At 39.3% G+C, this 12,358-nt stretch overlaps 1 protein-coding gene across 1 annotated transcript; it reads left to right on the forward strand.

Annotated features, from left to right (window-relative positions):
* The first annotated feature begins 2,082 nt into the window (after positions 1–2,082).
* On the forward strand, positions 2,083–3,027 carry LOC113195156 (olfactory receptor 5B12-like). Its single transcript, XM_026406576.2, has one exon. The coding sequence runs from the start codon at positions 2,083–2,085 to the stop codon at positions 3,025–3,027; it is 945 nt and encodes a 314-aa protein (XP_026262361.2).
* The last annotated feature ends 9,331 nt before the right edge of the window (positions 3,028–12,358 follow it).

Below are 12,358 nucleotides of genomic sequence, written 5' to 3' on the forward strand. Positions count from 1 at the left end.
ATCTCACCTCTTCTACTTTCTACAGTCTTCAGAATGTATCTAAGCATCCGGAAGCTTCAGTTTTCATATCTGTGAATTGGGAATAATATTTCACTTGACTTGTGAGGAGTAACTGGGGTAAAGTGTCACAGTGTTTGGTTTGGTTGTGGAAATGGAGTAAATGATCAATAAATTATATCTGTAATAGCTAACGTCATAATTGATTATGGCTTCTATACATGGAAAATAACAAATTAAGGTAAAATTAAATTTTAGAGTAAAAAATAATACATTCTATTAATGATACTGGCATAGTGGTGTACAAAGGGGAAGGTTTGAAGAGGATCTCAGGAAAGCTCTGAAACTTGTTCTTCTTTGAAAAATACATGAGATTTGGATACAGAGAAGAGAGTGTTTTGTCAGGAAGATTTGAATTTTGAGTTTGTCCTGAGAACTAACTATATGACATTTCAATCCATAAGAAAGTTTCCTGTGTGTGGAACAAAAGATAATACAAAGATCAACAGGTGCCTCAGAGAATCTTTGTAGCTCTTGTTTACTTTTCAGTAAACTAAAACAAGCTTGATGTTATTGTCCTCCACAAAGATGTTGAATTAAAATATAATATTTTACATGTAGAGAAGAAATTTGGTAAAAAATTTTGAAAATATTCCTAGTACTCTATTGCCCCCAAATTTGAGAAATCTTTATTGGGAGTATTGATTCAAATGAGTACTTTTCTAAGGAATTAAGAGGGTAGCTTGCCGGGCATAGTGGCACACACCTGTAATCCCAACAGGACCTAAGAAATTCAAAGAGACCCTGCCCTTAAATAAAATATAAAAAGGCCTGGGATGTGGCTCAGTGGTTAAATGTCCCTGGGTTCAATCCCTGGTACAAAAAAAAAAAAAAAAAAAAAGGCACCTTAATCACTCTACTCTGAATAAGTCACTTCTAAATCAGGGAGAACTGATGCAGAACCTAAAAGTTGTACTAATGTAATAAAAGTAAAAAATGTTTATTTTCTAAGTGTCTTTAATCCTTGTACAAGAATTTCTACTGTCTTCTCTGTGTTGGAATATGCATAGCATCTTGTACCATGAGATCATTTTAGACTAAGGACATACTATATTTAAGAGTCTTCCACTATCGTATTACATTTTTCTTGACATAATGAAAATAACAAAAAGTCAGTAGAAGTAAAATTAATTCAGTTTCACATTAATTTTACTAAATGCTACTGTCTGGTTGTTTCTGTTTCTCCACCAACCCCATTCATGTGTTGAATTTTTTTAAATATTTATTTTTTAGAAGTAGTTGGACACAATACCTTAATTTTGTTTATTTATTTTTATGTGGTGCTGAGAATTGAACCCAGGGCCTCCCCCGTGCTAGACAAGCGCTCTACCGCTGAGCCACAATCCCTGCCCCCAAGTGTAGAAATTTTAAGCTCCAAATGGTTGGAGGATAAGAGAGGTGGTTAAGCCATGAGAGAAGAATCCTCATGGATAGGCCTAGTGCATTTATAGAGGAGACCCCAGAGAGATTGTGGGCTGCTTCCACTAAGTGAGACACAGTAAGAAAGTACCATCTCTAAATAGGAAACAGGTCCCCAGCAGACATGAGTCTGCCAGACTCTTAGTCTTAAATTTCCCAGAATTCAGGACAGGGAAAAATAAATTTTTATACCTTATACTCGATCCAGTATATGGTATTTTTTTTTTTTTTGGTAACATCCAGAAAGGGCCAAGACACGAGGCTATTCAAGTTTCAAGGATAGTTTTTATTTGTTTTACAAAGTTGGAAGGCATTTGGACGTGCTCCAGTTAGAAATCTGATGATTTTATCAAAGTATTTTGGTATCTTAGTTCAGTGATTCATGAAGGTTGAAAATGATAATGGATTACCCGCAAAGTCCTTTCACGGAGGACACTGTGAGCAGCTGCTAATGGACAGCTGCCTTCTGTTGTCAGGGCATGCTTCACACATGGGAACCAGGTGTTGCAAAACTGGGGGCCTGCTGAGGGAGCTCAGCAGAGTCCTGCTTTCCTTGGTCATTCTGACTCTCCTTTCTCACACTACAGGGCAGCCTCATGAGGCCCAATGGAGAACAGTACAGAGGTGACTGAGTTCATCCTGGTGGGGCTAACAGATGACCCAGAACTGCAGATCCCACTCTTCATCCTCTTCCTCCTTATCTACCTCAGCACTCTGGTTGGGAACCTGGGAATGACTGCGCTGATCCTGCTGGACTCCCATCTCCACACTCCCATGTACTTTTTCCTCAGTCACCTGTCCTTGGTGGACTTTGGGTATTCTTCAGCTGTCACTCCCAAGGTCATGGTGGGTCTCCTCACAAGAGACAAAACCATGTCCTACAATGCTTGTCTCACCCAGTTCTTCTTCTTTGTTGGCTTTATCATTACAGAAAGCTTCCTGTTGGCCGCCATGGCTTATGACCGCTATGCAGCCGTGTGTAGACCCCTGCACTACACCACCACCATGACCACAGCTGCCTGTACTCGTCTGACGGTGGGCTCCTACATCTGTGGTTTTGTGAATGCCTGCATCCACACTGGGAACATTTTCAGACTCTCTTTCTGCAGGGCCAATGTGGTTGAGCACTTTTTCTGTGACGGCCCTCCTCTCCTGGCTCTCTCATGCTCGGACACCTATGTCTGTCAGATGGTCATTTTCTTTGTGGTGGGTTTCAATGACCTCTTTTCCATCCTGGTCATCTCAGTCTCCTACCTGTTTATATTTGTCACCATCCTGAGGATGCGCTCATCTGAAGGACGCCAGAAGGCCTTTTCCACGTGTGGTTCCCACCTCACTGCAGTCACCATCTTCTTCGGGTCAGGCATCTTCATGTACTTACAGCCCAGCTCCAGTCACTCCATGGGCACTGACAAAATGGCGTCTGTGTTCTACTCCATGGTCATCCCCATGCTCAACCCACTGGTCTACAGCCTGAGGAACAAGGAGGTCAAGGGTGCCTTCAAGAAGGCTGTGGGCAAGGCAAAATCTTCTATAGGATTTATTTTTTAATTATATGGGATGCATAATAACATAGCTCTGTGTATCTCAGATTATTCTTTGTCTAAGTCCAATACTGGACTTTCTCTGTGATAGTTTATATGGACTATTTTTTAAACCTGTGTTTTTCATTCTCTCTCTCTTTTTTTATGTGATTCACTTTTTAAAACAAAACAGCATTTTAGATAGTAAAGTGTAGCGTATTCTGAAAATCATGTCTTCCTTCCCTGGAAGGAAAGGATTATTCTGGATTACTTATGTTAAAAGTCACCAATTACTTTAGCAGTTTTTCTGGATCACTTATGTTAATTCTGTCTTCCTTTGGTATGCCCACTGAAGTCTACTCAGCTGGCTTAGTGGATGGTATGGATTGGACCTGGAATGTCCTTCAAAGTTTTATGCATTGAAGGCTTTGTGTCTAGTGTGGCAATGTTCAGAGGGGGCTATTTGGAAATGAGTAGGTCATGAGGGTTCTGACCTCATCAATAGATTAATCAATTTAAGGAGGCGTAATCTGAAAGAATTATTGGGAGGTGTTCAAAGTGTACGAAGTAAAAGGGGGTGTCCCTGGGGATGTACTCTGGGGAATATCTTGCCTTTAGTGCCTCTCTCCCCCTCTCTCTCTCCCTGGTTTCTGGTTATTAGGAGCTGAGCAGCCCTCCTTTGCCATTCTTCTGTCATAATGTTCTATCTCATCCCAGGTCCAAAGCAATGGAGCTGGCTGACCATGGATTGAAGATTCTGAAACTGTGAGCCAAAATAAATCTTTTGTCCTTTAATTTTTATGTCAGGTATTTTGGTCACAGTGTTGAAAACCTGACTAATACAGAGATTGGCTAACAACTGTGTATGCTTTCTTAAATGCTTTACGCCATGAATTCTCTCATTCTTCTCTATACATATTGGAACATGTTCTCAATGATCCAGACGTTCAAGTTCATGATCTTCATTTCCTGTTGAGCCTAGATTCAAAGTGGGTCCAAAAACCCAACATTAAACCCCAGGCCTTTTTCTTGGAATGCCTTGGAATCTTTGAACAGGCATGTGATTTTTATGACATATGAGATTTTCAAAGCCTTCTATGGAATTTAAAATTTCTCCAGAAATTTTCTTTTAGATTTTTTCATCAGATTGTTATTTGATCCAAATGATATTTACATCTTTGGGAAATTGCAATAGTATATAATTGCTACTCAAAACTTTGATATATGCCCAAGAATAAGGCTCTTTTTAATGAGTGAAAAGAGTTAAGTGAAATAAAGACAAACTATAATTGGACTTTTCCTTTCTTTTCCATATTTTGGTGCATTTTAATAATACATCACAGTGGAATTTGTTGCTAAATATTCAGACATACACATGATATAAAAAACACAAATTGGTTAATATCATTCTGCTGGTTTTCTGTTCTCGCGACTAAAAGGCTCAGGGGTCACTCCAGTTGAACTGGGCTGCACGAAATAACCACACAAGAGACACAAATACCTTTTTCTTTGGGGTTTCTGTGACGGCTCCTCTGACCTTAAGGGTCCTCAGAAAGAGATAGAGCAAGAGCACGTGCTGACCCCTTTTATTGAGGGAAGCTATTCAAATGAGGCAAGGGGTCAGGTTTCAGGGGGCTGAGTATCTTCATGATGTCCACTGTCAGCAGGTTGACTGATACCTGGGTAGGCCACACCCAAGGGCACAGTAAGAGAAGGGGACACACACCAGGCACTTCCATGGAAGATTCTATCCTGAGCAGGGCAAGGAGTTATATTACAAAGGAACAGGTGAGCATAGCTTCACCCACGGGGCTGTAGCAAGACACACCCATGCACGAGACACCAACCACATTTCTGTGACTGAGCACCTCAGCACCCAGCCGGGGAGTGTGACTCAGTCACGTGTAAGGTTGGTCTCCCACATATTCCCCCTTTCTTAATATATAAAAAAAGAATGTAACTGGGAAATTCTTTCAGTCACTTGATTCTTGGCCCAAGGTCATCACAATCTGCTATTGAAATACAAAAAGAATTAGTAGAAAACATATCATCTTCACAACACAATTAGTAGAAAACATCATCTTCATTAACACAATCAACACAATAATCCGGATTATTATTACTTCGCCAAACACTCACCAGAAGATTCTTAATCTTTTCCCAATTTTATTGGGATGCATTGTGTTTGGCCATAGTGACAGACATTTTCATTGCCATGGCATTAGGCCTCTCCATAAACCACAGAGCAGAGGGCTCACTCACACTATTCATTACATTGTCTTCTAGAGCATCATTATTTAGTCTCATCTTTCTATCAGCACTTATCTGACCATGAAGGATCTTGGAAGTAATTTAAGTCATACATTAAGAAAATCCATACATTGTAAGTTATAAGACATAGCCACAAAGGCTGCAATCGAACAAGCAAGGAATAATATTTAAAGTAGTCACTTCAGGGATTATGAGACCAGCAGTTTGCCTAGGTCTGGTTACTTGACATACACCTGTTTTAAAGCCTGAATATTAACTTCAGCATATTATAGCTCTGAAATATTAGCTGGCAGTAACTAATGATGCAATCAGTTATATTCTTACAGGCTACAGGGTATTTCTCATTTTTTTTCTCTTAACCCTCACATTTAAGGAGTTAATTAGGTCTCTCAGTAATATAAATACTCTTGGAAAAATCTATTTTAATAATCTTCCCAACAATTGTCCATATAGGTAAATGTAGTCTTAGTCACTAACGTCCATCCTAATTGGACGGCTTGGGTATTTCATCTGCTGTCTAGCATATGTTTCTGTCACTGGTGTGGTCAATTTGTTGCTCGGCTACTTTGGCTACCTCAGTCACGGGAGCTGGTGTTAACTGGCTAATAACCAACCTCAAGTCGATGTCCATTAGCTCAGTTTCTTTTTGGAATGCACACAAGTGTTATAGGGTTCAAGTGGGGTGTGCCCATCAATCATACACAAGCAAGATAATATCCATAAGCCACTCATCTCCTGCCTAATGTAACCACACTGTGAGGAAACTTATAAGGCTACTCCAACATTTTCTCCTCTTTATTAAATTTATTGTCAAAGGAGAACCCTGATGAGAAAAGAAAGGAAAGGAAAAGCATAGAAAAAAATGGGAACCAAGAAAGAGAAAAGCATCCAGACATGGCCCATTCCTGTAGCTGCATTTGTCTCCTGCTGTGGTGAGCAGGCAATCCCTGTTGACTAGGTCTCTACAAATTGGGTTCTGATCTGAGCTGGATGTGGGGAGTAAAGCAGCCATGGGGCAGGAGACCTCTCTCAGAAGGGGAGAAGAATTAGGCCTTTGCATAGATGTGTGTGTGGGGGGGTGAGATTCTGTGCCTCACCTCTGTTGGCCCCAAGTTTTCTCCTGATGGCCCCTCTGCGACTGTGCCTGTCTTAGATTGTCCCTCCCTTGAAGAATCTTACTTGTCATTCACTAACCAGCCATCCTCCGGGGCCAAACAGGGTGATGTGGAGTGTGCAAGGCATTGTCTGAGAGGGCTCTCTGTCTCCTGATAGATAATGCCCCCGTGGCCTCCACGCCAGCATTTACCCTAGGATCAGCAAACTCGGGTTTCTTCTCCGTGGAGGGCCCAGCTCACAGCACTGGGCTGGTGGGGCTGCATTCAGGAAGGAAGGAGAAAGGTCATAGACAGACAAACAGTAACATTGTGACAAAGCCGAGAGACACAGATAGATAAAGAGGAAAGCAGTGCTAAGACTCAGGGCATGATCCCTCATAGAGAACTGGCTCACATCTGGTCCATAGCTGCCATCCATACGGATGCGGAACAATCCATTATTTCAACACTGTCTTTTTTTTCAAAAGATACTTCCAGACAGTCTGTTTAGCATAGAATCAATATATAGGTATCATTACAGTCAGGACAATTAATCTAGTTTCATGGGTGGACTTTCCAGTCCACACTGCAAGACACATTAAAGGTGGACCTGGGAAATGGGTCCATACAAGTCTTTCCATAATTTTTATTTACCTGACAAGCTCATGAAGCTGCATGGTTGTAAACTCTGTAGCTGGATACCTTTCTGAGCCAGGTTTCTCAGTCATTATTATAATGACTGGTTTAAACTCTCCTTTGATATCTGATTTAACTCACTGAATCATGTTCAGTAACATTAAGACTCCCAATATTACAATTTAAGAAAAAAACTTTAAAATATTTGTAAAATCTAGTGTGCGTCTCTGGGGTCCTGTATTCCCCCCTTTTTTTTATTTAATAAAATTGAGTAAAGGCTTGGCATAAGTCATAGTATCATTAGTTTATATACTATCATTAGATGTTAGTATAACTATTTAAATGATAAGAATAGATTTATCTTTTATTATTATAATTTTTTAATATAGACTAGTCGATATATCCTAACAATTTAGAAAGAACCCTCAATCTCCTTTTGAGAGAATGTCTCAAAATATCTCTATATTTTAGAATATTATCTTTTAAATAGGTATCTCTTAATTGCCTTTAAAAAATATGATTAAGGTTATTTTTTAGTGTAGGAAACACTATATAAATCTTAACATATTTTTATAGATAATAGGTCCATTCAGAGAACTTACATAATATTAATGAATTTTTAAAGTTTGTAACCTTTATTGTTTAAAATTAACATATGACTTTAATTTGGAGAACTTTAGCCTTAATAAAATGTTTTTTTTTAAATTTTTATAATTATCTAACAAACAGAATATGTAAAAATCAATAGTTTTTTGTGTCTTAGAATCAATCAAATATAGTCTTAAAGAACAATTGTCAAAATCAGGATCTAAGTTAGCAGTTTAATATATTTAGTGTTTAATTGAGGATATGAATTTATTTACCAAAATTAATCTTTGTTTTAAACAGCAAGAATCATTAGGCAATAAAGACCTTTCTTTAAGGAAATAAACTTAACATTTTAATAGGCATTATCATGTCAAAATATGGACAAAATCTTAGCTCACATTAGTATAGTCAAATTAGGAAAATAGCCTGAAATATCCTTGAATTAATCAGTTAAAATTTTAATAGTCAGTCCAGTATATATAAATCTCTTTTTTAATTGTTTTAACTTTTTGCATCATCTGTTTAGATAATAATATATATATATATTTTTTATTTAGGAAAATACTTTTATCATTGAAATCTAGAATATAAAGACCTTGTTTTATCCAAAGATGATTTTTTTTTTCTTTTTAGGATCCAATGTGTGTTTTCTCTTTGTTGAAGCATCTTTTTCTTTTAGAATTTTTTTCTGGTTATACTTTGGAACAATTTTTGAAAACCTTAGAATCTATAAACAAATTATTGTACTTTGATACGAAATATCAATGAAAATATAATTAAAATCCTTAGATAGTTTGTAGACAGAATTATATTTGTTTATCATCTTATGAGTTTGAACAATAACTTTTGAGAATTAGAAACTACTTAAAGATTGTATTTTTACTTAAAAGTGAATTTATAGTAAATACATTTATCTCAAATATCTGTAATTAAAAGATTGTATCTGATAATTGTATGTATAAAACATATAAATTATGGGTTTTCTGTTGAAGAAAAACAATTAGGAAAATATATATTAACTAAACAATTAGACATGTGCTAATTATTTTATAGATTAACAAATATATGTTATCTAAATATCTAAAAAATATATTAAGAATAAGAACATAAATTATAATTGTATTAACTTTATGTAACCACGTGGTCTTAAAATACTTGGATCCATTTTAATTTAATTTTACTTAGGAGTGCACTCTTTTATGTGACGTCACTTGATATAACTGAAATAAGATCCTTGTATATATATATATATATATATATATATTTCTTATAGTCAGGAATGAGAATAAGGATTTTTTGGTCATCACAGGAACATTGCCGGCTTTGTTCCTGTGGTGAGCAAATGCATCCCCATAACATCCAAAATTAAAGTTAAATACAAACAAGCATGTTTGATATCTCTCATCAATAGAACATTATTTAGTAACACAACTATAAAGAAAAGTCAGGTTATTTAACTCAGAACTAACTTAAATTTAGGGCTGCACCGTAGAAACCTGTGGAATTAAATTTTGTCTGAAAAAGATATCTTTCATTAGCATTTACAGGTAGGTATTCTTTTTTTTGTAGTTTTTTTTTTTTTTATTGGTTGTTCAAAACATTACAAAGCTCATGACATATCATCTTCCATACATTTGATTCAAGTGGGTTATGAACTCCCATTTTTTTACCCCCAATACAAGTTGCATTCTTAAAAATACAGGCTCTGAGCAGCTCCGGTAGAAATCTGAAACACAGTAGTACAGGTTAGCGGCTGGAAGGCGGGACTAGAAGTCCTGTCTGAGTGACTGTGGAAGAACCAATCGGAAGCCGGCGAAACTGTGGGAGGTGGGACCAGGAAGCCCCCTCTTCCTGCCAGGCATCCGTGGTTACCATGGTGATGCAAACAACATGGAGTCCGCTGCCAATTGTCGGGCAAAAGTTCCCCAAGTTTTCCTAGCCGATTGCATTTTGTTTGCTTTTGTTTGAATTTCCCCCACCTGGCCAAGATCCTACTGCGGTGGCAGCTTGTTTTGTCTCTGCGTCCTGCGGTTGCAGCCTGTGTACTCCTGCATCCTGCACTTTTTTCTGTGGTACGTGGGTGCTCCAAAAGTTTTTTAGCGGCAGACACCAGCATTACCATCAGATCTTAAGCTAGTCTGTGTTCACATTTAGGTCAAGTCATTTAAGGGTTAAAAGCACTGCTGGCCTCAGGGGCTAGGACCCCATAGAGAGCAGCAAGCAGCAGCGGCTAAAGTCTCTTGTCCCCAGCGGCTGAGTCACAGCCATTCTAATTCATAGGACAATCATGTAGCAAAAAAGGTCAGTACATACTTTCTGAGTATTGACAAAAACAATAGAAAATTGAAATTTATTTCTCTCCAGGTATACATCACAACATCTTCTCTCCCTTTTTCTCACTCTCCTAGCGCAAACTTCTACAATATAAAAGCCAAAAAAATCTTTTTTTTAAGCATTTACAAAAACAATTTTTTAAAAACTTCACAAAAGCTCTCTTTCCATGGAGAGGACTCAACAACCTAGCCCATCAATCATCTTAATAACCATATTTATTTAGAGTCTCTACAATTATACCCCAATATTAAAAATTTTAACGTCATAGATTTTCCTTTTGTCTAATCACTTACATTTTGCAATTCTGCCCCCAATACTCTGCAATCCTAAACATGCTTAACTTCTGGAGAGTGTTGAGAGCCACAGCCAAAGGGGCCCCAGCAAACTTCCAGCTGCCGGCTGATGATTGGCTCACAGCGGCCCCAGCAACATCTAGCTGATTGGCTCCTCTGCGGTGATGTTCATTGGGCTGTTTCCCTGCCCTTCAGACTGCCAGCTGATGATTGGCTCACAGCGGCCCCAGCAACATCTAGCTGATTGGCTCCTCTGCGGTCATGTTCATTGGGCTGTTTCCCTGCCCTTCAGACTACGGAACTGCTCATTGGGGGACTTCTTTGGCTCCGCCCACGCGACCCAGCCAATCGGCCTCAAGAGCAGGAGGATTGTGGGAGGGGAAGTGGTTTGTGTGGTGAGAGGCTTGTGGAAGCCGGTGGTGGCAGTTGGGCTCTGAGGGTTTTTCCCTTTGGAGCTGTTTTGCTTGGCGTTTGTAGTTCTAAAAATAAAGTTAGTTTCTTTTGACAAGTGGCTCCTGAATTGTGCCCAGCCAGACTGCGGCAGGAGAGAATTACCAAACTCACAACTTTCTTTAATATTTAAATTGGAGTTCCCTTAGGAGCCAGCATTTGTCACTTTTGTCCTGGCAGCTTAAAGACACAGACCTTTCGGCCCATGTTGGACACCAATTGCCAGGTTTCTGTTCTCTAAAAAGGCTCAGGGGTCACTCCAGTTGAACTGGGCTAACTGGGCTGCTCGAAATAACCACACAAGAGACACAAATACCTTTTTCTTTGGGGTCGCTGTGACGGCACCTCTGACCTTAGTGTTTCCCCTTTCCCACCCTCCCCCTGGTCCTTTCATTTACTCTACTGGTGTCTCCTGTTTTCTTATCCTTCCCACATCTTTCTCCCCTTATTCCTCTCTGGCTACCGTATATGAGAGAAAAGATACAATTATTGACTTTCTGAATAAGTGGGACTTTTTGGAGAGCTGCTAGGTAGATAAAATAGAAACGTTTTTCTGGGGGTGGGGCATTTTAGGAGGCTCCTAACACATTTTTCTCACTTCAGTGTCTTGTAGGCTGTTTTTTGTTTTTAGTTATCAATTCTGTTAGCTTTCAAGAATCCTGCAGAGCTGGAGAATAGGGCAAATTAAGCCACATAGGGTAAGATGGTGGTCAACTAAGGTCCTACAACATTCTTCTCACCACAGAAACATAAATTTTAACAGCTATTCACCATGACATTACCTTCTCAAGTGCTAAGGAAATCAAATGAGAGACCACAAAACCTGGTTTTAGAAAAATAATACCAAGAAAAGACACATTGAAGGACGTCAGGAAGAAAAGAGTCCCTTGTATTCACCCTTTTTCAACTCCAAGCAAAGCAGACTAGAAGAGCTATTACCTGCTTGGAGGAGGGGGAGGGAGTTAAATCCAGGCCTTAAGTTTGAAACTAATATCAGGACCTACACAGTGAAACACAGTACCAGGCAGAGCCCCATGGCCCCTGCCTTCAGGCCAGTGCCAGTGGATCAAGCCTCTGGACCTACATGAGCTAGACTATTAAAGGATTGCCTTCATGCACCCTCTAATCTCATCATAGTATCTGCTTGGGGTGGGACAGAGGCACAGGCAAAAGACCCTACAGTGCCAGATCAGTGTGAGAACATGATGCTAGGTGAATCCTGGTGGTCCCTGTATCCAGGTCAATGACAACGATTGGAGCCTCTGGTCCCACCCTGGTGCAGATGGAGACCATGTTCCTGGTTAGATTGACTGATAGCTGGTTGTGGCAGTTGTGGGTCGTGACTAGATGACAGCAGCATGCAGGCCATAGAAAGATGGGCTTAATCCAGCCCTTGTGCTGCATTGGTCTCGGTGTACCTTGAGCTTCATGTGTGACCTAGAATTGCAGTTGTTATGGTTTGGATCTGGGATGTCCCCCAAAGGCTCTCATGTTGAAAACTTGATCCCAAATGCAGCAAAATTCAAAGGTGGGGCTTTTGGACCATGAGGGTTCTGAACTCATCAATGGATTAATCCATTTAATGAATTAATTACTTAACAAATGGTGAAATGGTGGTGATTGTAGAAAGCAGGTCACTTGCAGCCTGACTTTTGGCATATTCTGTCCCTGTCCTTTCCCATCCTGACCAACT

Source organism: Urocitellus parryii, chromosome 4 (genome assembly GCF_045843805.1).
Source record: "Urocitellus parryii isolate mUroPar1 chromosome 4, mUroPar1.hap1, whole genome shotgun sequence".
Lineage (NCBI taxonomy): Eukaryota > Metazoa > Chordata > Mammalia > Rodentia > Sciuridae > Urocitellus > Urocitellus parryii.